We start from the raw sequence: 27,198 nt of genomic DNA, 5'->3' as shown, positions 1-27,198 counted from the left end.
GCTGCTCTAGACTTTTTTTTGCTCTAGACACTTTCTTGTGGAGTTTTCTAAAGTCATATGAGTCATTGAACCTCTCGAATCAGCACCATCATGTGAAGTCGCGGCGGACTTGTGAATGGTGTCATATTCCATACCTAATGGCATACATGAGCCTTACAAATAAAAAAGAATGTTGTTTATTGTTAACACACAGTCTGTTTTATTCCATTTTAACATAGCCGTTAGTAGTCAACAGATGTAGAGAATATTGTAATAAGAAGAGTTTTTCTATGTAAACCGTTATAGTACATTAAGATTTGTTATGTTTCGCATTCTCTTGCCTAGGTAATCTTTAGGTCTCTATAGGTCTTTGTAATCTTCTCTTTTACAGCAAGTATTTCAGTGTACTCTGAAATTACATGTCAATATTAAAAGTGCGCCGACAGATAGTTCAGAATAATGAAGACAAAAGCTTAATACCGAATGAAAATTTTTTTCTATGCATATTTTTTATTCATGTGGCACTTGCAGTCTATGTATTTGTAACTAATTTTGGATTTCTAGATAAATCTTGAGGGTGTATACCATTAGGTTTGGTTGGTTTGAAAACGAAGGCATTTGAAGCCTACAAATTTGACTCGTCTAAACTAAATGGTATTAATAATAAAGATTAATCATTGTTTTTTTTTTTTTAGATTTATTAATGCATATTTTGGTAGCCATCAAAAAACTGTTATGTAATAATTTATCATCGTGTTATAATTCAGAATTTAGTGATTAAACATATTTTTTAATCTTAACAATAAACCTTTCAACAAACATGAAATAATCTTTATTTTTAATAGGTTTTGATAAACATGCAAATATTTACTCGATAAAAAAAATCTAAGAAAAATAAACGAATAAGATAACATTACTTAAATACATCAACAGTAGTAGAAGCAATCTTTGTTTAAATTAGTTCTTCCCACACTCATATTACATTTAACAAAGAAAACTGCAAAATTGCATAAACATTTAATGACCTACGCCTGTCTTTTTTTTGTTATTTTTAAAATCTGTCCATTTACTAACATATTTTTGTAATACTTTGTTTAGAATGATCAACATTTACGTAAAAGATTCAAAGATCGTTCAACATCACCACAGTCACCGTTTGGACAGGAAGAGAAAGAAAAGACGAAAGTAGAGAAGCCATATCCAAGCGACTACATGTTATGGGTTTTCGTTTTGATGATTATCGTTTTCCTTGGAGTGATAATTGTCGAAAAACAATTACCAAAAGGGCTGAAGGTGGCCGAAGAACACCGTTATAAAAATCGTTTTGTCGCTGAACGAGCTTACGACCATTTAAAAAAATTAACAGCTTTGGGGCCACGCGTAACCGGAAGTCATGTAAACGAAATCGAAGCGGTGAACTTGCTCAAAACGGAAATTGGGGAGATTATGAAAAATTCTAAATCGCATCACGTGATTGAATTGGATGTACAGACGGTCGACGGATCATTTGCTTTACAATTTTTGGATGGGATGACCAATACTTACAGTGGATTACAAAATGTTGTCGTTAAAATTGGGTCACGTATTAATTCGCCTCATAGTTTGTTGATCAATTGTCATTTTGATAGCGTTCCTGACAGTCCTGGTGAGTAAATACAGTAATAAAAACAAAAATTTAAATTAGTTCGATAAGGAATGGGTATATTTAGTTCAAGGACAATAGAAATTTTGTTTTGTTCATTTAACAAACAAAAATACAAATTGCAGAAAAGTAATTATTTACTTATATAGGATGTATTAAAAATGGTGTTACAAACGGAAGTCGTAAATAGAAAACACCGCTTTACAACTAATTGAAAGAAATAATTATTATTTGGTACACCGCTTTTGTAACATACTGTATTCAGAAACCTAGTTTTGATAGCGACTTTAATGTTGATTTCTCCTTGATCTTTGAACTGTTTAGATCAAGATGTAATTTTAAATCGAAAATTATTTAACTGACTTTATTGTGATGATTATTTTTTTACAAAAGAGATTAGATTTGGAACATAAAACATAAAATTCAGAACATTTTGTCGAACTCTTAAATCGCTTTACGTATTTATTTTATCTTATCAAGAATTAAGTATATTTTTTTAAACGAATCGCTCCGAATATAAACACAATGATTACATCAGTGTTTGTTTTCTTTATCAGAAAAGGATTAAAGCCGTCAATTTTAGTTTTATTGAGAGAAACAAATATTTGAATTGTATCGAACGCAATTTAGTTCACTTCTCGCTTTCCTAATCTGTTGGTAAACTTTTCACGCGTCGGCAGAGAACTTTAAACTCGTCATTTAAACAATTTCGATAAGTAGGACTTTTTGCTAATTGTAAAACGGTGACAAATTTAGGTACCTTAAGTAACTCTAATGAACTGTGCGTGTTCTAAGATTAGCGGTTTAAACTGTTTGCGAAAACAGCAAAATGAGAATGGAAAGTGGGACTATTTTAGCTTGTTTATTTTTTCCATTAATTTTTTATTTTATTATTACCGCATCAGATATCAGAGACACTCCACAATAAGTTCTTGATCTATGTGTAAATAGAGTCTTGATACTGAATAAATCTTTTATTGAGATACCTCGGTTGATTACAGATTCTTCTATAATTTTCTACTGTAACAGTACGCATTAAACTTTTGATATTGTTTGGCAGATAAAATACAGCGAATTTATGGAAAAAAGGTTTTTTTTATTGTAATGTAAACAATACCTAAACAAAATAACACCCTTTTTATAAAATATTATTTAAAATAAATACTATTTTAATATAGTTATTTACTCTTAACATAGCTTTTGCTTAAAAATACGCATTAAGATTTTCCATGAGTATCCAAAAATCTAAAAGCCGCGTTCAGATCCACATTAACTGTGCATGTAAATTGGTAAATCATTCTTCATGTACACCTACGCCTATTTCGGCAGAAATAAATGGTTTAAACTTTTTATTTTGTACCATGCTCTTGTGATATTCTGTAAACGTCTATTTTTTACAAACGAACTATTCTGATACCAATAATTGATTCATATTATAATTATTGTCAATTGTAACATCAATATCTCAAATACTTCCATTTAATAACGACCAGAACTACATATAACCATTAATTTTAGCATAGAATCATTGTTTTAACAACATTATACATCATTATAGATCATTATACAGCGAGTACACGGTGCTCCTTCAAGTAAAATAAAAAATATGATTTTTACCACGAAGAACGGATGTGAGATGATTAATAATAGCCTACAATTTATTTTGCTGTGTCGCCTAAGCACGTTTATAAATACATCAAATTTTAAAATAATTAAAAGATGAAAATTGGAGTCATCGTTTGATTCATTCTATGATGTTTGCACTATGTCCGTGGTTGTGTAGATTGACTATTTGCAACAGTTCTCCCTTAAATTCGAGTTTCGTTATTTTGAAACTTGTACAAATTTTCCTAATAATCAAAAGTACTCACTTACTGTTCTGGACCACACAGAATCATTGCCACATTATCTACCATGTCAAAGTGTCAATCGCATTACATAAGTCGTCAAGTGACATTCCTATAGCAGTAAAAGGTGAATCAACCTTTTTCTGTCTCGAATATATCACCACAAAATAATATTTATTGATGGCAATAAAATGTGATATAATATTTATAGTATAGCAGTGTACTATTGAAATTACTATTTTATAGAATTGCAAAGTGCAACATTAATTTTAGAAATTGAGCCGTACAAAAATAACTTTAAATACGTGGTACATCTATTGCAATACCACTACGCAGTACTGAAAAATGTGGTGAACTATTTGTGCTAATGCAGCCCAAAACTTAAGGCCATATGGCTCACAATCAGTTAATAGTAGTACACGCACATTTTTTTTCATAAGAAATTATTCCTTTTTAATGTGCCGGAAAGAAATACCAGTTACCCTGTAACTACTAAGAGAGTTAATTTAGATGAATTGCCAAGAGTCTTCTGATAGAAATGTTTTAGGCTGAATTGCCGAACAAATTGTGTACGCACTAGCAGTTTTTGTTCAGATGAATTATGTTGTATGTATAGTTATTTTCTTATTTCACGAGAATCTGTCGGTCTAATGCGGGTACTAGAAAAACGTGGAGTAAGTCAATCGACAGCTTAGCTGTTGGAAATTCAGTCCATAGCGTGGAGAAAATTCTTGCTACAAGTGCTTTAAACGTGCATAGATCATAATTATTTTGGCATTTCGCATAAGAACCTGAAACTACACGCAAGCTAAATTCAATTGATGCAAGAATGAAAGCACCAAGATATTCGTTAGAGACTTGACTTCATTAACCAGTAAATTAAGTGCTTTTCAACATTTAAAACATCTTGTTTTGAAATGTTAGTTTTCATTGTTAGTGGTTCTCTATCCTCAGTGAACCACCATGGTTTCTCATTTTTCCTTTCATTTATATTTATTTTTCTGGTTCCAAGTGTTCATGTGATTTATTAAATTTTGTAGTGAAAATGGTTATTGCGCCCTTTCATTCATAGAGGTTAATATCGTGACGTCTAAGATGTGACTGGGCTAGATTTTTCGATTTGTAATAATAAACTCGATGCTTAAATTTTGGTTTCTTATGTTCCCAAATGTTAGTTGAAAGTATCATTAATTTGCAGTTCGTTCTGTGCGCATAAGGTTATTAACAACTCTCTATTATGATTGATAACCTCTTCATTAAATCGGTGCCTGTTACCTGGGATATGAGTGTTTCCAATTTTTTAATTAAAATCTCCTATTGTAAAGACATTTGTGTTATAGAAATTTCGATGCTAAAGATAAGGAACTAAACAGTAATTTACAGGGACGCACTTTAGTATAAAATGGACAATGTATAATTCAAACATGGAATGAGCTATGTTGATAAAATTTAACTTCTGATAATTGGACCAAAATAGTAAATAACTATCTATGTTTTAGTCAAATCTGTCATGCAGCGTACCACAGCCGTGTTTGCCTAATATACAGAGTGTTTCTGTAAGTCGTGGCATAATTTTAATCACAAATATTAGTCAAAATAATACATTATTATTCACAAAAATATTCAAGTTCGTTTAAAAGAAATCTATCAAATTATTACTCAACGTAGCATAAAATCTAGATTTTCTTCAATACAATTATTCTTCAGCATTTCTCAAATTAATGGTTATCTGCAAAAACCATTTTTTTCTAATAACGCGTCATCAATAGTACATTTTTCCATCATAGTATGGCAACACTGTACTTGCAAGAGATGATCAGCAATTTTTAATTCTTGTACTCTCGATAAATGGTATGGGTACAATTGCTGTTCATCTAGCACATGCCAAGACGTACCTTTCGATAATTGAAATGTTTAAACTGTGGCTATCAACAGCACTAGCAGTACTACGATCTTTCGAAAATGTCTTTTGATATTTAGAAATGTTTTTCTATCAAATTGTATTTACTTACAATTTGTTTCCATAAGCACCTACGATTAATAAAAACATTCCAAAATCGAGGTTGTATTTTTTTGCAAATATTTCGAAAACGATGCGTCTAATCGAAAATTTCTACGAGTGAGAATCATTTTTAAATGAAATAGGCTTTTAGAATCAGTTGGAAAATTTAAGGGTTTATGACATAATAAAAAAAACCTTTGTGAACACCCTGTATAGCATTGATCCTGTGGTTTGATATTTTCAATAGTGATCTTAAACTATTTATTATGATAACATTGCATTGTTTACCACTGTCTGTTGGTCTTTCTAAGACAAACCATATTGAAAATATTTAAGAAAATGTTTGAAAATGTCTTAACTTTGAAGGCTTAAAACTATATCTTATATATCATTTCCACTCTAGTATGTGCGATTAAAAGTATGCCACGACTTACAGAAACGCCCTTTATACATATTTTTATGAATTAATATGAAAACCTTTGACATATTTGTCGATATGTATTTGTTCACATCATTGATATGAAAAATATGAAGAGTAGAATTTCTCAACTATTTATGTACTATCTTTTCAAAACCTACAGTTACATAGCTTTTATCGTCGAAAAAGCGTTATCTTTATAATTTCCTTTGTGGTTTTCAGCACCATAATATTATTAATTTTCTCATATCTACTATTAATAATCAATACATATAATTATTATACATATGTACTCAATATTGTACAAACCCGTTTAATTAACTCTTCATTAATACAGACATATTAACAATAAAATATCTACTTATTAAAAGCATCGCTCATTTAATACATACATTTTACTGGAAGATCGTCTAAGAATATTCTTATCTTTTGATCCATAGGTTTTTCCCGTTACTACAAACTCAGCATTCGTTGACGTTCCTCAATATTTATTTTCCACTATTTCAAACTGTATTTTATTCCTAAATTTAATTATTGTGCCCTTCATTACTGCAAGACTTATTTTTATGCATGGACAGTACCAATCCTCTTTCTTTTTACTTCTTATTTTTGTCTAGATTATTAGTAGGGATCCTTAGTGCAAGGGAATAATTTTTTTACATCTACCTTGCTGTCAAGTGTTGTCAGCAAGTTCTTCATAAACATAAGTTATCAAAAACGTTTGAAATAATTACACACAACGCCATTGTTAATGATATCGTCGATGGAGCAACACCTTCGATGCACATATTGGTTGTAATGTAGATCATCAAAGTTGTTTCAGTGTTAAAATAGTTTTCCATAAAGCAATATTTCAAGGAACATGCTTAATGGATGTAGAAGACAGAGCTTTTGCAAAACAACATCCTTAGTTTGTAGCAATCGATATGTTGTTTCTTTAGATTCCTTAAGTAAGGAACCACGCTTTACTGTTTCTAACCAATTTATTGCATATAGAAGATGATGTGATGGGAGACGTTAGGATGCTTGGTATACGAACCTGGATGAGTGTGGCCTTTGACAGATCGGAATAGCAACGAATTTTGAAGCAAGCCGACCCAGCGGACAATCAACCTCCAGTCTCTGTCTCTTTGCCTTCTTTTAATAATTGACTAGAATTATATCCACATTCAAAGACGCTGCTCTGGTTATTAGTTTCCAGTTAGCTAATACGTTTATATAAATTTACTTTAAGAACCTACACGTTATCATTGATTATCTATTAATCTATTGTATTATCTCCATACTGTAATATTTTTCGTTTTTATTTTTTTAAGTCTTGACACAGAAAATTTGATTTTTTTTTTAATTTCACCAATTATATTTTTGATTCAATTTGAGTTAATTATCAACTTTCTCAAAACTATACTATTTTCATTAATATTTGTCGTAGATTTTTCTTGTTCCAGTACTAGTAATAGGTTAACTTAAAGTAAATATGTCTATTAATCAACATAACGATGTTATTTGAAATGCATCTCCATATGATTTTTCGCACGATTAATAATTTATGATCCTCATTGAACTACTGTGTCATACATAATTGAATTATTACGTATGAACACGTTTAGAAAGTGAATTTGAAGTCCATTTTTATTATTTTTTTTTGAAACAGATATTGAATTATTGTTTGAAAAGTGTTCATTTTTAAAATATTTTTAAGGTGGAAGCGATGATGGAGCAGGATGTGCTGTAATGTTGGAAATGTTGAGGGTCATCTCTCAATCGGAAAAAACATTAAAACATAACATCATTTTCCTATTTAATGGTGGTGAGGAGAATTTTCTTCCAGCTTCTCATGGGTTTATTACCCAGCACAAGTGGGCTAAAGAGGTAATATAATTTGACAATAAATTCAATTTTTCTTGTATTCTTCATTGTATTTAACAATAATTCTCTAGTTTATCCAGTTTAATCTATCATTAATTTTATTTTAAAATTATTTAAAAATAAATATAATGTCCACCCCAAATTCAAATAGTTGTTGATAAAATGGAAATGAATAAGTACGTTGTTAAAAGTCTTACTTAAATTTAATCATAACATAGATAAATTGATGTTAAGAATATTCGTAGTGTGAAGCCAATTTAGGCCTGTGATTGAATTCGAAATAGTAGTCCAAATTGTCTAGAGTATTTATAGGTTAAGACCCCGGCATATTAAAAGGTCAGATGCAGACGATGCTTATTTATATTCTGCTTGGATGAAGTGCCCCAAGTTTATTAAGCGTCCATCGCTACGTTATTCGTCTTTCCACTTTAAAGTTGAACGATAATAAATTTGTTTCTTAACCATTTTCAACACTGTTTTTAATAACTACCACTTCGTATTTGATCTTAATTTATACCGCATTTCAACAATAAATAAAGAAATGTTCGATGTGATACGAATGTATTTATGTTTTTTTAGATTAGAGCTTTTATAAATTTGGAAGCATGCGGGGCCGGTGGGAGGGAAGTTCTTTTTCAAGCAGGACCAAATCATCCCTGGCTTTTGGAAACGTACTCCGAAGAAGTGCCTTACCCTTACGCTTCATCTCTAGCGCAAGAAATCTTCCAAAGCGGTGTCATTCCCGGTGATACCGATTATAGGATTTTTAGGGACTTTGGAAATTTATCAGGTGTAAAAATTTTATCAATTTTTAAATAACAAAAAACAATAAAAATTATCGGCATCATTTTTTTTAGGATTGGATTTCGCTTGGTCATCAAATGGATACGTTTATCACACCAAATTCGATTCGATCGATCAAATTCCCTTGGGATCGTTGCAAAGGACTGGCGATAATATTTTGTCGTTAGCTCTGGGCATGGCTCAAGGTCACCAATTGTCGGATGTTGAAAACTATAAAGCCGGAAACTTGGTGTTTTTTGATTTTCTGGGAGCTTTCGTAATCCGGTGGCCTATGATGGTCTCCGATATTATCAATACGCTATCTGTGATATTTTCTGTTTACTCGGTATTGAGAAATGTAAAGGAACATTCCAACGGTAAGAATTAAAGCTCAATTAATAACTAATTAAAAGGAAACAGATACAGTATATAAGTTTATTATTATCGAAATACAAATCCACCCAAGCAATATAAGCTATAAAGATAACATGTATTTTAAACTTTTATACAACTCTATAATGATATTGGAAAAAGAAGATAACTTCATTACATAACTTCTAGCTTACTATATTACATTTTAATTTAATTAATTCGTACTTTTAAATAATATTGACAGTGTATTGAGCTGTTTCGTTCAAATGCATTTACACTAACTATTTACAACAATTTTTTGATTAAACAAATTTGCATTTCTTCAGTTCGTATATTTTTTTCGTCTTCACTATAGACAAGTCGTTGGAATAAAGCGTTTAAACTCTATTTTGTGCAACACATGTGAGAAAATGTTGAAGTATTTTTCAAAACTAGAAGATATTGATGAGGTAAAAATTTTATCACTATTTACTACTAGAAAATTTACACAGGCAATATACATGATCGTTTTGGAAAACGTTGCCGAGTAAAATATAGAAATAAGAGGATTTGCAAACTTAATAAAATACACCAGAAAAGTACCAAGAGGAAAGAAATATATGAATACGGACCTACGCGTTCAATTTTGCATAATTTGTTGCTTGAGCATGCTATAAAAATAATCATAAAATAGAGACAAAAGTAGCGTAAAGAAAGCAGAAACATGGGAGAATATAAAGAGGAATAGGATGAATGTGAAAAATGAAAGCAGAAGATAAATGAAAGATGAAGGCATAAAAACAGCAAAAGTAAAATGGGTAAAAATTATAGACAAGCAAATAAGACAAAAAGAAGAGTTAGAAGATTTTAAAATAGAGAATTTATTTAGAAAATTTAAAGGCAAGACAACATTTTAAACTCATATCATCAACAGAAACATATCATAAACTGTATACTGTTGAAAGAACGAAGGTCTAAAATGAATGGTTTCAGAGAGGATGAAACAAAAAATAAGTGAAGAGTGGTGAATAGAAAAGGGAAAATTCGAAACGATTAAAATAAATCCAATAGTAAGACAGAGAAATTTCATAAAAAACACATAAAGGGTGCATAAATAATGAAGGAGTAAAGAACTACCGTAACTGAAAGCAAGCCAAAAATTTAGCAGAATGATTTGGAAATGAAAAAAAAATGTACTAAACTTCTTTCTTTAATAAACAAACTGTTTGACCAGCTATGTGGTATGTGACACAAGCTTGTTGGAACCACATATCACTCATGACAAGTCCATCAAATTCTGGCCAAAAACAGTCTTCTAATATGGCACGATAACGAACTCCATTGATCGTAACATAGCGATTATTTCAACAACCACATAATATCATACGATTAATCCACACTCATTTTTTATGATTGTATTGTAATCTCTTGTACAGGATTTGTTGTTGTATAATAAGGCATATTTTGCGTATTGGCAAAACCATTAAGTTAAGTAAATTCGGGATTTTCTAGCAAAGCCCTTCTAAGAAGTTTCGGCGCTTCAAATGGTCAAGAGGCTTCAGTTCCTGAGTTAATTTCATCTTGTTATAGTGTAAAATGTACATATTACGCAAAATTCGACCCAGTGTAGTTGAGAAATTCCAAACTCCTGATAACTGTGTAGAATCGACTGATTTGGCTCATTTTGAATTGAAACGGTTACGATATTCAGTACAACATCCATACCTTGTTTCCAATTTATTCACTAAGCACGCACAGCCTATCAGCCTATATGGTGAGACGATTACTACCACCGTAAATTGGAATCACTTCTAAAGTTGCGACCACCTATTCCAAATTGCGGTAGTAATTTTGCATTTTTAAAACGTTGCGTTTTCGTGAACTTCATCATAACAATGTTAACCTTTTAAATTATGTAAAATATTCAAGAGCGCATTCCTATTAAAATACAAAATTGTTATATTTCTGTTGGAAATCCCGTTAATATGCAACAGTTTCGTCAATTTCTTATGATGTTAGACTGAGACGATGCTTATGGTTCTATTCTAAATGAGAATCTTAACAACTAAGTCAGAGTTGGAATATTCCTTGGTAGATGAAGAAATTCGTTTTTCACATTTAAGAAGTGGGCTTTATGGAAGATTAGAAAGGATGTAAGTAATATATGGTTTCGTGTAAAAGAAAGAGTTGAGTAATTGTTTTGTAGTATGTTACACAGACTAGCGACCTTCTTTAGGTGACGATATGGTTGATTTGATACATTCTTGCATTGAAAATGTGGTCTAAAAGTGGTAAAATTAGAAATAAAGAACGACGATTTGTTTGGCATCCTTGTCGGGCAATTCGCAAAAACGGAAGGAATTTGCTACAAGATTTTATATAACAAAATACAATTTGCTTTAACAGTACTTTGGTTATATGGGTGTCCAAATAAGAGTACTCGATTTAATTTTAAAATATAACGCATAAGTTGTTGAGCAAGTGGTAATAATAATTTTACTGCAATACAAATAACAAACAAATATCCGGCAAATGCCCCCCACGATTATGATCACAGACCCGCTCTTTTCATGAATCTTTCGGGAACATTCCGGTATAAACATGTGATATCACAAAACCCCAGAGGAAGAAATCGCACGACGTCAAATCATACGATTTCAGTATCCAATTGATATCAGTGGATTTTCAGGAAATGATTCGATTTGGAAATTGTTCCTACAATAACTGAATTATTTCACGCACCGTGTAGCAGGTTGCTCTATTAAGCTGGAACCACATGTCTTCCATACGATCCAAATCAGGCCATAAGAACTCCCTTATCATGTTGCGAACCCCCACATCGTTGACAGTTACGGCATTGCTTGCCTCAAAATCCGCACCAAATAATTGCTCGTTGGAAGTACATTTATTTCCGTTGGAACAGGTGTGGTATGTATAACCTACTAAAGTATAACCTATTCAAATAAAGTGCACCTCATCAGTGAACTTATTTTTTTTGAAAATTGACGGTGCGGTGTGTGTTCTGTTGGTTTGAGCTCCTGGGTTACCTGAATGAATACGGTGAGCCTTTCACAGAATTCGCTTCGTGGTGCTTCTATAAATTTGAATATGTTGTGAACGATGTCGAATTGATGTTCACGGGTTTTCGACAACACTCTTGCTGACAGCAGCTATGTTTTTGAGAGACTGGCAGATACGTCGATCATAATTATCTTAGTTTTTTCAAATTTATTGGTCACTTTTCCAATCGTTGACACATTTTACGTTTGAAAACCGATGATTCTTTTATAGGATGCCTGTGTGATTGGTGGTATTCAATAACCCGATAAAATGAGGTTGGTATATAAATTAGGGACGCTATATTACTATCTGCATAAAAATGTAATTAAGATAATTTAATAATAATCATCCTAATGTGAATTAAGACACAATTATGTATGACATAATACATATATATCATAATGTGTGTTTTCCTTGGCATGGTGGTGATGATATTATCAACAAATTTATTTATGACGAGACACTAATAATCAATAAGTAAATAACAAATTTTCCAATAACAGAAGCATCAAACCCAATTGGTACACCGATTATACCATAAATCTACAAAGAGAAACTTTGGCATCTAGTGAAAAGGAGATATTGTTCAAAACGAAAAAACCGAAAATTGTTCATAATTAAATCCCATTTCTCTCTAATAATCTGAAAAGTGAGATTACAAAGAATATGTATAGGTATTATAAATAATGGTATAAATAATGTCGATACAAAAATAAATAACAACATCGTTCGATAAAAGCTTTTTGTTTTTATTTGTATATGGTTGACAAAATTTTGCTTAGACTAAGATTTTCAGACAACAATTTTTAGAAATATCGAAAATGAATTTTCTCTAACAATTTAAGATGAAAAATTATGTCTAAAGTATTAAGCAATTTTTAGTATATAAATTGATATGTTGTAACAAATAATTCTTAATTTTCAGTAATTTCAAAAAGGCAATATTATACTAGAGTACTTAAGGCAATGGGAGCCATAGTAATGACATGGGTGCTAGCAGTGTTAACAGCAGTACTAATCGCAATAATGTTAAACGTTCTGGATCGAAAAATGGCTTGGTATGGGAAACCGGTATGGGTTTTCTTTTTGTACATGGTGCCTACGGCTTTGGTAGCGATTGCTGTCATATTCGCACACGCTAAATACACTCATAAAGTAATTATTGAATCTTATTTCTTATCTTGATTTTAGTAAGGTCCTAACACATTGCATATTTAGTAATTATTTTTGCTAAGATCAAGATTATTTACGAACATTTAAATAAAAATAAAAATTTAATGAAAATTTGAGATTAAAATTAATAATTTTTTTATAGGACATTGATGTGTGGCCATGGACAATATTCCAAATTTATTACGACGCTTATCTATTACATTTTACATTACTACTAGGACTCGGTACGTTATTGCGAATAAGATCGAGTTTTATTCCATTATTATGGGTCGTATTCGCCACCGCCGGAAACGTAATCCGGTCAATTTTTTTGAAAAGACAACGTGGGAAGAAATGGTTATTTTTACATATCGGAGTAATGGGGTTACCGTTCGTTCAATCGTTTTATTTATTTGTGTGCGCCTTGTACCTATTTATTCCAATTATGGGTAGAGCTGGTGCTGGAAATAATTCGGAAGTATTAATCGCCGTTATGGTCAGTTTTTTGATCGCGTTAAGAATAAGTTTCGCTGTTCCTTTAATTTTAATCGTACGAGACGTCCAGAAGATTTTTAGGATATTATTGGGAATATTTTTGCTCTCTATTGGAATGTTATTATTGACTACTGCCGGATTTCCTTATTCAGGAGAACCTGGTGCTTTAGCACCGCAAAGATTTATGCTCTGTGTAAGTAAAATTAATAACAGAATATTATGTCGTTCGGGCACTAGATATAAAAGGTGATTTGAAGTCATTTTCTATAACAATTGCAAATTTGTAATATATTTGTCGTTATCACGTTATTGGATTTTTGAGATTAATTCTTCCCTGTATTTTAACTGGTTTATTGTATAATTTAATTTGTCTTACTAGTTTCGCCTATAACGGCATCTTCAGAGACTTCGTCCAAATTTTATGAAAATTACAATTTCAAAGATAATTATATTGAATTCTTGAAAGTGTTCAGTGAATTGGTTATTTAAATTTTACGCCTGATACATACACTGGTAGAATGGAGGTTAAATGAGGTCACTTTTACCTCATTTAAATAAATCTCTTTAAATAATAAGACTTGTAGGTAGTTATTTTTAACAGTTCCATAATATCAATTGATCTAAAAAATCTGATCTTAAAAAGTAAAAAATTTGGCACTCTTAAATAGATAAAGAAATCACCTTTCTTATCTCGTGCCATTAAACTGACAGATATTTGTATGGGCCACTTTTCATTTAAATCAATTTACATCGAATATCGGTATCACCAATATTCTCTTCTTATTCCCAACTACCATAGTTCAACACCAAAAAATTCAAAAATCTATTTTATCAACTGGCATGTTCTTTTTCATAAGTGTAGATATCTAATACATATATAACAAATCAGAGCTTTAATTAGATAGAGCTTAAAATCATAAGTTTTTAGAATACTAATATCATTGGGAACGAGAAACCATATTTATCATAGCAGTTCACAACACAAAGTACAGTAAACTACATAAAGCATGTATTGTAGAATAACGGTATCAAAATCAACAAACCATATTAATAATATTTAAAAAACTAGAGCAGGAACGTGCAATGGAAGGAAAAGATTATACAAGGTCATTAAAATCATTACACTTATATTAATTTATGTGGTAAAACGTTTTATTTAGTAGATATCCATCGCTCTTAGTTTTGAATATATTTACATTTATTTTCTTTTACAGGTTCAGGCAATAAGTTATAAAAGCGTATCTCATAGTAGTTAGTTCCATTTCTTACTCTATCCGTCCTGTCATAAACAACCTTTAATTAATTAGCTGATTGGCCAATACTTGGTTGCTAATCAAAGGTTGAATGGCAATCATTTATTGAATTGATGGCAATTTCCAGCAAATCATTACATTATTGTGATATACGTTAAAAATATTAAATTATAAAAACAAGAAAGTGTTAAACAAATACACAATGTTACCAATCTTAGGCATCTCCTTTCAGTATTAAATAGTAACGTTGTGTGCTTCGAATAGCCCCAACATATAAAGGTATAACACAGAAAATAGGAAGAAAACATCGCATGCAGTTTGATAACTGCAATAATTAATTGCAATAAGGTTTAAATTCATTGATTACAGTACTACACTCTGTGCAACGATGATCAATTTGTGTGTTTAACAAAGTGTGGAAGAAAAACAAGGGATCAAGTGTGAATCAAGCCTCCTCAAGGTTTTTCATTCATCTTCTCTGGATTCAACGTTACGAACTTTCTTCTTTCCAACGTCAACTTCTTTCTTCATTTGCTTTTTCTTATTTTGATCACAATGATTTCTTCCTTGAGATTTTGCACACGTTCTCCCACAAAGTGGATAGTTCTCTTTTTCATGATTATAGAGGGTCGCTGATATGTATGGTAATCGTCCGTTATCTGCTAAAGTAAGACAGCTAGCGAAAAATGTTATGATACAAAACATTCAGTGTTTTTTAAAATTTATTACAATAAAGATAAATGAAGTATACAGGGTCAGTCAAAAAGTTATGACGAAACGTCATAGTTACAATGACGTACTTACAAGTTACGTTTTCTTTAATAGAACACCTGTATATTATTCCATATATCGGTTCATCTTGAAATTCTAAACAAAATTCATGTAGCACAGAATAAATCGCCAACTTAATAAAAAACTTTTAAACTGTGCATTAACTAAATGGACATAAATAGCAGAAAATATTGAATACCATCAAGATTTAAAGATACAACGAGCCGACTTTCATGTTACGGTCGTTGGCGTCAACACATGGAGAAAGTTTATAGTTGTTGTAATTTCGTAAATTACGTTTAATTCATTGTGTTGGTTATATTCGTATTCAATAAAGCAACACGTACTTACAAAGTATTTGTTGTTTCGTTACCATCTCAAATTTATTAGTGAAGACAAAGATAAAAATGTATTGCCCACCCAGGCGTAATATTAAACAAAAAGAATATTTATCAGTCCTGAAAAATCTCGTTAAAGTGGATATCGGAGTGGATTTCAAGGCGAAACACGTTGACTGGGCTTTCAGCTTTTCTACAACAAAATGTTGCGAACTGAAAGCAGCAATTGAATAACTTGTCTGTAACACACGTAACAAACGTATATGACCTGAACTCTAATTACTCCGAAATTATGATTCGCAGGGAAGTAATGCTTGGATTAGTGAACATAACTGCGAACTGGGAAAGTTTAAAAGCCGAATTAAAAACCAAACAGCTGGCTTTAGAAACGAAGCAAGTCATCTCGAACATTCAGATTCTTTACAACAAATATCAACAACATAAACAAGAAATCCGAAAATTGGATGAAGATTATTTCTGCCCATTAGAAATCATGACGAAGCGTGGATCAGAGAACATATGTAAAATTGAAGAAGCATTTGCCAACCATCTTGTAAATACGGCGTAATATAAACCACATGGAGCAAACACTGATTTTTCAGCGAGGATCAGCATAAAGACAGCATCGAAGAAGGCTCCGATATGATTTTATTACATACGATATAATCAAATAACTGCATCAAAAATATGCGACGCTGCAATTAGACTTAGACATATGGCAGATTTCTGGAAAATTGCAGAGGTCATCATGCTGTCGAAACCGGGTAAACCACCTAATTAATGATACAAAGTCGCACAGGCCACTATCATTGCATCCTATCATGTCGAAGGTATTTGAAAAGCTTCTGTTAAAGAGATCATAACCAATTATTACTAGTTAGAAGACAACTGATCCGGACCACCGGTTTAGATTTTGTGATAAACATTATACCATTGATCGAGTTCACAGGATTACAGATCAAATCGAGATGAAAATGCTACTCCGCGATTTTCCTTGATGTAGGTTTTTGATAGCGTTTGTCATCATAGATTAGTTCATAAGCTAAATAAAATGCTACCAGCTCAATATGCACAACTCTTTAGAATCCTACCTATATAAATTTCAAATATATCAATGCATGTGTTTCACAGTGAAGCGATTTTAGGACCAACCTTGTACCTGCTTTACATATTATGTGATGTAATACCACACCTTCATGATAGTGTCAAGAGATGACGTTAATACCAAAAAAAAAAAAAATAAATAGAAACAATAGAAAAAATGATAAGACGGATTCTTTAAAAATCCGATAAAAAGTTAAATAAAATTGAAATGAAAAAAAAAATAGAACAAAACAAGATTGAAATGAAAAACAATTTAGAAGAAAACCTGAATGAAAATCAGAAGAAATTTGGTGAAAAAATACATAAATTAAGTAAAGAAATAATAGGTCAACCAGAAAATAACTAGAATACAATGCTCTGTTAGAGAACGTTAATCAAATACCTTTATATGTAGAGAAAAGAGTAGAAGAGAAATGCAAAATCATTTTATAAGAAAGAAAGGACAAGATAGATAGAGAAATTGAATTGATTGAGGACCAAATTAAGAAATGAAAATTTTGGGATAGCTCTTGAAGCGAATTTTAGTCCAGAAGAAATCGAAAACATCATTGAAAATTATCAAGATTGGATGAGAAAGAAATAACAGAAATTTTAATTAAACATTTCGTAAATTCAGACAACGTTGCTCTAGTATATCAGAAGATATCAAATATGACCGAATTAATGGAAATTCTTCGAAGAATCAAAGAAGAGAACGAAACATGAATTATCAAAATACTAACTATGGAAACAAAACAAAACTACAACTACATTAATAATGAACAAAATAAACGAAACTACAACTACCAAAATAACAATAATAAACAATATAATAACTCTACAAACTACAACAATAATAATACAAATTATGTATTATTATATTCCAAATAATTAACACCAATACCGAGGATCACTTCGTGGGTTTAATTTTGTTCCTCAGAATAGACAAAATGTCCCCGAACGAGAAAACATACAGATGAATCACATGACATATGGAAATTATTCGGAAGAAAGAGTTGGAGATGAATCAAGAAATCAGAAAAAAAAAACATTAATTCTGAACAAAATGATAATTATAAAGAAAATGACTACTCCAGAAAACGAATCTATTAAATGGTAAGCAATATTAGCAAAATAAACCACTTCACAACTAAACCAAAATTTTATGATAATCCTTACAATTTAATTAAATTTTAATGAAGAGACTTAAATTTTAAGTTAGTTTAATTCAATATAATTATATTTCAACTATCAAAATAAAAGTTCAAAACCTTGAAATTAAAGCGATAATCGATACTGCTGCTGTTTTCTATAATTAATGATGAAATAACAAAAAAAATGATAATTTAGGAAAATTTCTTGAAAATATTAAAAGATTAGAAATATTTCCAACCAATCGTAAAAAAATAGGACAAGTAATTCAAACATTATATTCTTTAACGGAAATCAATAACGAAATATATTTAATGGAATTTTATCTCTTTGGAAATATAACTTATGAATGTTTAATAGGAATAGGTAATATAAGAAAACATGAAATGATCTTAGATTTTGAAAAAGAAGAAAAGTTAAAGAAAGTGTGAGGAAAGAAAAGAATGAGTATTTTGAAAGGAAAAAGAATGCAGAAAAGATAAAAAGAATTTATTATATAAATAAAGGGAAAAATTATTATAAAAGTAATGAATATGGGGAAGAAATAAGTTATTTAAGTATAAATGATGAAAATATTAATTAAAAAAATGTAATTATTGATGAAGGAAATAAGAAATGGCATACAGAAGAACTGGTAAAGAAGATTGAGATTAAGGAAGAAAGTAAGGAAAGATTGAAAGAAATATTGATGATAGTTCGATAACATTTAATGATAAAATAACGTTTGCCAAGAATTATGTTCATAAAATAAAAGTAGAAGATGTTTCACCTTTAAATTGTAAAAATTATCCAATACCTTTTCATTTTCGATAACAAATTAACGAAGAGGTAAATAAATTGATAGATCAACATATCATAGAAAGATCAAATTCCTATTTTATAAGTACGATTGTAAATGTTAAAAAATCCGATGATAGTTTAAGAATCTGTTTGGATGCAAGAGAAATAAATAAAAGAATAAAACCAGGTTTTGAAACTCCACAAACGGTAGATATTTTAATGTCAAAATGCGGAACGAGCAAATATTTCACTAAAATAGATTTAACAGCAGCTTTCTGGTTAATAAAACTTTCCAAAGAATCTAAAAAATATTATGCGTTTAAAATAAATGGGAATGTTTACCGTTTACAGTCATTTAGCTTTAATTATATTTTAATTTTTTCTAACACTGAAGAAGAACAATTAAAGCATGTAAAAATTATATTTTCAACTTTAGCCGATAACGGAATGAAAATGAACATAAATAAATCTAATTTTTTTCAAAATTAATCAAACGAGAATTAAAATGGATACAAAGAGACTAGAACAAATTAAGAGTTTTCCAAAACCACGGAAAATAAGGGATATAAGAGCATTTTTGGGACTTCTAAATTATTATCATAGATTCCTTAAAGATTATAGGAGAAGAAAACCCTTCAATCTGGTGTTGTGAGTGCGAAAAAGCAGAGCACAAAGCGTGAAACGACTCCTCATATTAGCGTGTGAAACCTTGGCCTTTACATAGTAATTGTAAATTAGCATAAAAATTATGAGATGTAAATTGATGGTTGATCTTGTTAATGACCAGCTTCAATGCACTGCACCATAGTGATGCTTCTAGTTCATATTTTAAAGTTTAAATAACTTATTTTTGTGTACTTTTCTGCTGTCTATAATTTTTTTATATGAATGTTAATGCAGACTTCTCATAGCTTATCAGAATCAACGCTCTCCATTATAATACAAATACTAATAATTTTATATTTCTAACTAAAAAATGTTTTAGAAATTTTGTAATAAGCTTAAAATTTATGGTGATTTTGAATACTTTTTTATTTGATCGCCCAGAACATTTTCACCTCGATGCTATTTAATATGTTATAATTAAATATTTAGTTATATTAATTCAAAAAATGCAAAAAATCGTTAAGATTTTATCAAACAGAATGCGGATTCAAGATAATTTATATTAATTTTTACAAATATTTTAATTAATGTTTGAGTTTGTGTAAATCCGATAACATATTTTAAATTTATTATATTAGATTTAATTATTTTGAAATTTTTGCTATAACTCAATTTATTTAACGGTAAGTTTCTGTTTCCGAAGCATGAACATTTGAATACTTTTAAATAAAAAGTGGCCAATAATTTATAATTTTTTGTTCAATAATTTTTAATTAAAATAATGTTTTAGCACGTGCAAAGAACAATGCATGATAATTCCGGTGATGCCCCAAAAACATCTTCTGGTTATTGGGTAATAGACATGGACATAAATAGCCCTTATTCAGTACACAGATACGTTCCTGAAATGTACGTAGCAAATCCAGTGGACGAAGACTGCAAAAAATACTTGTTTTGTGGATTACCTTACCTAGTTCCGGTGATGAGTATGATTTGGAAAACTCATTTTATCTCGGCACCTCCACCAAATTTAGAAAAGCAAGTTACCGCGAACATTACAAGATATAAAATAGATGTCGGAGAGCGAATTACAATTAAATTGGACGGTCCAGTTCAAACGTCAGTGATGTTTTCTCCAGTTCCCGGAGTTCAACTTCGCAATTGGAGTTTACCCAGTGAACCTCTCGTGTCAGCAACTCCTTGGAACGGAAGAGACAATTATTTCGTGTTTTACGGTGTCGGAATTAAACACGTACCTTTAAATCTTGCCATGGATTTTGTAGTTCCTAAAGGTCATCAAGGACCGATTGTTGATTTGGCCGTTGGAGGACAGTACTTTTTCGGTTCTTCTAAGGTTTCAACTAAACAATTCCAAGAATTTTTAAATAAATTCCCATCGTGGACGGCCATAACTTCTTGGTCAGCATCTTATGAGTCGTGGGTTCTTTAAATTGATTTAGAATATTGATCAAAGAATAGTTCAAAAAAGGAAAGGTTGTTATTGAAAGATTATAATTTTTTTTTGTGATAACGTAGTTGATTGTTATTGTTATGTAAAGAGAACAATTTACGTATGTTAAAAAAATGAGTTAATTTTCTCGGTTTTTCCGGGGTAATACATTTTTTGTATTTAGACTGTTATTTTGGAAATAGATTTTTTTATTTTATTATGATTTGTTTTTTTTTATTATTTTTGTTTACTCGATGTAAATTTTTCGAATTATAATATTTATATATTATTATCGATTCAAACTTGGATGTATGACTGCTTAGAGATATGAATGCGTCTTCTTTAAATATAAATGACACATAAAGACGTGATGGATGATGACTCATTTCGATGCCTTGTGGAAAAGGAAGCGTTTCCTCAATTAACTTTTCATATTTAAAATTGACGATGGACGATATTCGTTCGCCATTTACGGCCGTGGCGGCTTCGGGGAGTCGACCGTCGTGATATGAATAGTGATTTGTGATTTTTCTATTCCGATCAGGTCCCGGGTGTGGACTTGGAACTTGGTCGGACACGAAAATTTTCGCGTTCGATTTTAACGTAGCAATAAATCCGCGGACTTGAAAGTATGTAGATTATAGATTTCGAAGTAGATTTAAATGAATTTGTATTAAATTTTTTGAAGAAACGTTGGATGAAATACGTTTAAATAAAAAATTATTAAGTTAAATGAATTTCAAGGTTGTAATTTTGAGACAATAATCTAATTGTTTTGAAGATAAAAATGTTTAGGTGTTAATACTTCTAGGTAATTGCGAACATAAGCGATTTCGATGATATTGCTTAATCACCGTGTTATTTACAAGTTTTGGTTTTTTTTGATAATTTGGTGATATTTCTAAACGTGTTTCTCCAACGTACGTTTTCGCTATTATCCTAGCGATTTACGCAAAAGCATTTCGTCCATTAATCCAAGTGCAACGTAGAGGACATATTAAAAATATTTATATTAAAAAAATAAATAAATAACAACAAACAAACGCAGTGGCTTAATACGATTGTATATTTTTGCTGAATTAGAATATTTAGTACAAATGCGAAGTGTAAATTAACGAGAAAATAAGAAATTAAAACGTAGTACATATCATTTGCCGACTGTAGAATAAAAAATTTAACAAATTTTTACTGGTAGAGAGTTTAGAGGTTGTTGCGTAATATTTTTTCCATTCCTCCCGGTACTATTTCACCGATTCGTTGCCGGCCAATGTACTAATTGTCCGGCGTTTGCTTAGCTGTTATCGTCTGAAAACCAGATTTCACTATACACCACTTTTTATAGTTTGCTCAAATGGTTTTACAGACAAACAAAGCTACTGGTGCAATTAGACAACGACAAATTGAGTTTGGAAAAATATTTAAAAATGTTTTTCAAAAAGAAATCGTTTTTGTAGACATTGTGATAGATCGAACACCAATTCGCGATTTTTTACTATTTAACGAAAATAGTAAACGTTTTGAATCGTTTATATCAAGGTGACGTTATTCAATAATAAAGTTATAAATATTCTATTTTTGGTTTCATTATCTAATTAACACTTTTTTTAACTTACTCAAAAAATAAGAAATAATTTTCAGATTCCATAATGTTGCAATCGCAAAACATAAGTTGGCCTGATGCAACATAGCCGGGATCCAATTTCTTTCAGCTATGCCGACATCTTGCCTTCTCTGTTTCACATCATCTTCAAAATCGAAAAAAATTATTTTTGAATCCATTTCCTTTTCCTGTTTCTTCAACCAAAAAAATTTTTTTTTACTGGAGTTTAAACACAAACTTGTTTTGGGATAGTTTGAACACAGTCGATGGTCGATGATACACTGGTCATCCACTGGTAACGAGGGTGCTTTTTGGCTTGCCGTTGCCAACACCTACTTCCTCCAGGAGGCACGTGCTGGGTGAGGAACGCCAGTGCCTTTGACGTGTTCCTCCGTGACCATAATACGTAAGTGTCCATGTCGTCCCCACCCAGCGGCAGCACCGCTTCGTCCGCATGGTGAAAATGTTCTAATGGCGAAGGCAAACAATGTGTTATGAATACGTAGCGACGTGATAAACGGCCACCGAACGCACCGTTGTGATCTCATTCCAACTGTAACCATATACCCTGCCCATATTGGCAATGAAGACACAATTCCATAACATCCTTTTCAATTTTTATACTAAACAAGATAACTTCATTTCATAAACAAACTCAAGGAAACATTTATATATGTATAGGGAATACTTTAAATATTAACAACAATAAATTAATAAACTTGTAAGGAAAATGATAGTTGAGACATGATAAAGACATTGAACCCACTCGAAATTCCGCGACTGCAAAAAAATGCTTGCAATGTGTTAAAATATACGCAAACCGGTATTTTACTTCCACCTAATTAATATTCGAAACGTCTGTATGCTTTGTCTGGAAAAGAATGCGTTTTGGCTGATTCACTTTAAATCAATTATCTATTATTAGAATGATTTTATGTAAACAATACATTAAAATTTAACATAAACTGATTTTTTATCATTTAAAAATTAATTAATATTATTGGATCCAAAATTATTTTCTAGAAAACAAGAATAGAATAAACACATGCATTTATTGCTTAAAATTCAAAATCAATACATTATGAATTCTTCTTATTAATTAAAATTCTTTTTATTATTTAATCGACAGATTATGTATTCTTGTTGATCACACTTTATAACTTGTGTTAATGTTTTTCTGGTTAATACGCTGTTAATTTTTTCATAGGAAGTTTTAATTGTCTCAGAAACATGTCATATATCAATGACTTCATCTTTATGAATGATATTTTTTGTTATGCAATCCGACCAGATTTTTGAAGATTGCAAAAATAAAATATTGGAATGGAAATTAACCTTTGTTTTATTCATTGACACATTCAATATGAATAGAAATTTTTTCAATAAACACAATCTATTTGATTTAAAAGACTTTTTTTAGTTTTTTTTTATATTAAAGGATAAATTATTCAATTTCAAAATTGAATTGGGTTATCCCTTTTTTAACAATTTATCCGTAATAAATATTTTACGAACAAGACATTTTTTAAGATAATACAATAGAGATTCTTTAAGTTCAATAAAAGTTTGATACACTCAAAAATCGGCAGCAGAAAGACCAACTTTAGAATATACAATAAAACGCTGAGATTGTTTGAACGAAAGATACTCCGTAAGATTTTCAGCCCAACCACGAGGTGGCTAACACGAGGGGACGAGGTTACAGTGCGTTTTATAAAGGTAAATAGGCTACGATGAACAAGGGATACCACAAAGGACATGGAAAATGGTAGCAGAGGAGGATTTACGAGGAGGTGTTGAACAATGACGACAGGTTGCTGAGGGAGGCTAAAATCCACATAGGATTGTAGAACTAAAGAAAAAAAAAACAAGACAATAGAACTTCATTTTATTCTATAGATTTACATTCAGATGAAACTGAAAAACTTTTTTTAAGTTAGTTCATCACCTGCAAGAACCGCGATGCATACTGAGTTAGCTATGGGGATTAGGAATCTACTAACAGCCCTTACCATAATCAGCAGGGTAGAGTCACATTGGAGATAAACCCCGATCAACAAAATTCTTCCTCTGTCTATTATATTCTTTGTACTACGCCTTTATACTTCTCTACAAATTAGGTTTTTAAATTTTCAGAGGCGATATTAATATAGATACCTTGAACTTAGAGAATACTTTTACCGATACTTATTTGAATATACTTTCTGAAAATGGATTCCTTCAATGTATTTCTAAACCCACTAGAATTTTTGGTGCTTTTGAGTCATGTTTAGATCACTATTTCATTAAAACTAGAGTTCCGCGCAGTAAGATTATTTCGTTGATTTTATCTTTTGGAATAACTGACTACTTACCTTGCATTTTCAGCATTTCTTTGGATATTGATTCGCAATCAAGAAACGATGTACTTGATCAGACACTCTCTTGTATTAATTACGAAAAGTTACGGAACGTAATTATAAATTCCAATTGGAAGTATGATGATGCTTTGGATATTGACAATAATTTTGCAAATTATATCAATTTTTTAAAAAGCTCACTAATTTCTGCTACATATAAGAAAAGAATCGCGAACTCAGAGTTTAAAAAAGATATAGATAACCAATGAGGTCCTATCTGATATCCATAAAAAGAACCAGTTGTTTAGGTCGTATATGCACACCACTATCCGTGCCAAAAGTCAAGGCCTGTCACTTTGGAGATCGATAACTTCGCAACCGCTACATAAAAAAAATTGCAGTAACGTTTGTTGTAATTACTGAACATTTCTGCGTAACATATGTTAATTTGAACATTTTCGGATCAGCGGTTTTCTTTTTATCGCGAGTTAAATGAAAAAATGTACCCGATTTTTTACGGCGCCGACAACTTTGTCCATTTAGCGTCTTTTTTTCTTAAAAACTATCTGACGAAAAAATTTTAATTTTTAACAGGTAGTAGCTTGATGTGTTCTTAATGACGAGCATATTTTATTTTTTCGATATTCCATATAGTTTCGCGGAAAATATATCCAATCGGAAAAGATAGTGCGTTCCAGACAGTATGTTGCGCCTTTATCTTACCTACATAAAGAAATAAAGGCGCGACGTCCTGTCTTGCACGTACTATCTTTTTCTATTGGACGGCACCCTCCTCTCCCCACATGACTTATTTCTGTTTCTTTTTAATTTATAATTGGCTTAAATCGCTCTAAAAAAAGAGAAACATAACTTGGAAAAATTGATAACATGTAGCGTGCTGTGTGCGAGGTATGTGGAGATCACAGACAATTGAATAATATTACTATACCAGAATTTACATTTACATGATTGTCAAATTTATTCTAAGGTACATCTGGTAAAAGCATACCACCAGTAGAAGAGGGATATGATTACAAAACAGCCATAAGAACACCATTCGGTCTTTTTGAGTTTACTGGAACGCCTTTCGGTCATCGAAACGCCGCACAGACATTTCAAAGATTTATAAACGAGGTACTTACTGGTCTTGATTTCGTTTTCGTATACCTCGACGATATTTTATTTGCGAGTAGTAATCACGAAGAACATTAGTTCCATTTGCAACAATTATTCGAGAGACTCAACACCTACAGCATTAATATACAAACTTCACATTGAAGTTTGTATATTTATTTACACTTTAGATTTTCTGGGCCACCGTGTTTCTTCTGAAGGTATTCGTCCTTTAGAAGTTAAAATTCAAGGGATAAGCGATTTAAACTTAGCACGCTTAAATAGTTACAACGATTTCTTGGCATGATAAACTTTTATCATCGCTCTCTACCTAACGTTTCTACAGTTTTTGCTCCATTACATAATCTTTCAAAACATTTAAATTTGCAAAAAGTTAAATGAATCACTACTTGGTCAAAAGAACAAGATGTTTCTTTTTCGAGTGCGAACAACATTTTAGCAAATTATAGTACACTCGCTCATCCATCTCAATGCACATCGTACATGCTAACTACTGACGCTTCTAGCAATTGAATAGAAGCCGTCCTGTCGCAAAATTTTAATAACAAAAATCATCCACTAGGATTCTTTTCTCAAAACTTATCTTCAGCCCAAATAAATTACTCTACCTTTGACAGAAAATTATTATCAATTTATGCTGCTATTACATTCTTCAAACATTTCCTGTACGGAAATCAATTCGTGGTTTATATAGACCACAAAAAAATCGAATAAAAAATCGAAGAAGAAGAGCGCCTCGTCAAATTGGCAGTATTGGAAAAATTGTGTAGATTGGCAGTATCTTAATTATATCGCTCAATTTATCTCGGATATAAGGTACATTAAGAGTGATTCCAACGTAGTTGCAGATACTTTGCCTAGAATAAATGTTGAATTTCTTGATACGCTCAGAGACGCTCAGACCCTTAAAGTCGCACAATTCAACAACATTCAACTAACACATTTGTTAAACAAACAATTCTCTAAACAATCAACTAAGTATCATTTGACTCAGCAAGCAACATTACCACCTTAATATCTGATGATGTAACTAACTTGGATAACTTTGGTGTAAAGTATCAATTGCCACAATTTTTATTATCGAACGGTTGCGA

General features: G+C 31.1%; 1 protein-coding gene across 1 annotated transcript in view; it reads left to right on the top strand.

Moving 5' to 3' along the window:
• The window catches only part of LOC111421935 (endoplasmic reticulum metallopeptidase 1-like), a 32,191-nt gene extending 11,070 nt beyond the window's left edge, over positions 1-21,121 (top strand). The window contains exons 2-8 of the mRNA XM_023055131.2: positions 1,078-1,624; positions 7,591-7,760; positions 8,337-8,547; positions 8,615-8,917; positions 12,877-13,106; positions 13,267-13,791; positions 20,372-21,121. Of these exons, the coding sequence (XP_022910899.1) occupies positions 1,078-1,624; positions 7,591-7,760; positions 8,337-8,547; positions 8,615-8,917; positions 12,877-13,106; positions 13,267-13,791; positions 20,372-21,031 (2,646 nt within the window). The 3' untranslated portion in view covers positions 21,032-21,121. The remainder of the gene's footprint in view (positions 1-1,077; positions 1,625-7,590; positions 7,761-8,336; positions 8,548-8,614; positions 8,918-12,876; positions 13,107-13,266; positions 13,792-20,371) is intronic.
• Positions 21,122-27,198: the final 6,077 nt, after the last annotated feature.

This window comes from Onthophagus taurus, chromosome 7 (assembly GCF_036711975.1).
Source record: "Onthophagus taurus isolate NC chromosome 7, IU_Otau_3.0, whole genome shotgun sequence".
Taxonomy (NCBI): domain Eukaryota; kingdom Metazoa; phylum Arthropoda; class Insecta; order Coleoptera; family Scarabaeidae; genus Onthophagus; species Onthophagus taurus.
The sequence above is the reverse complement of the archived record's forward strand: the minus strand, read 5'-3'. Positions and strand labels throughout refer to the sequence as shown.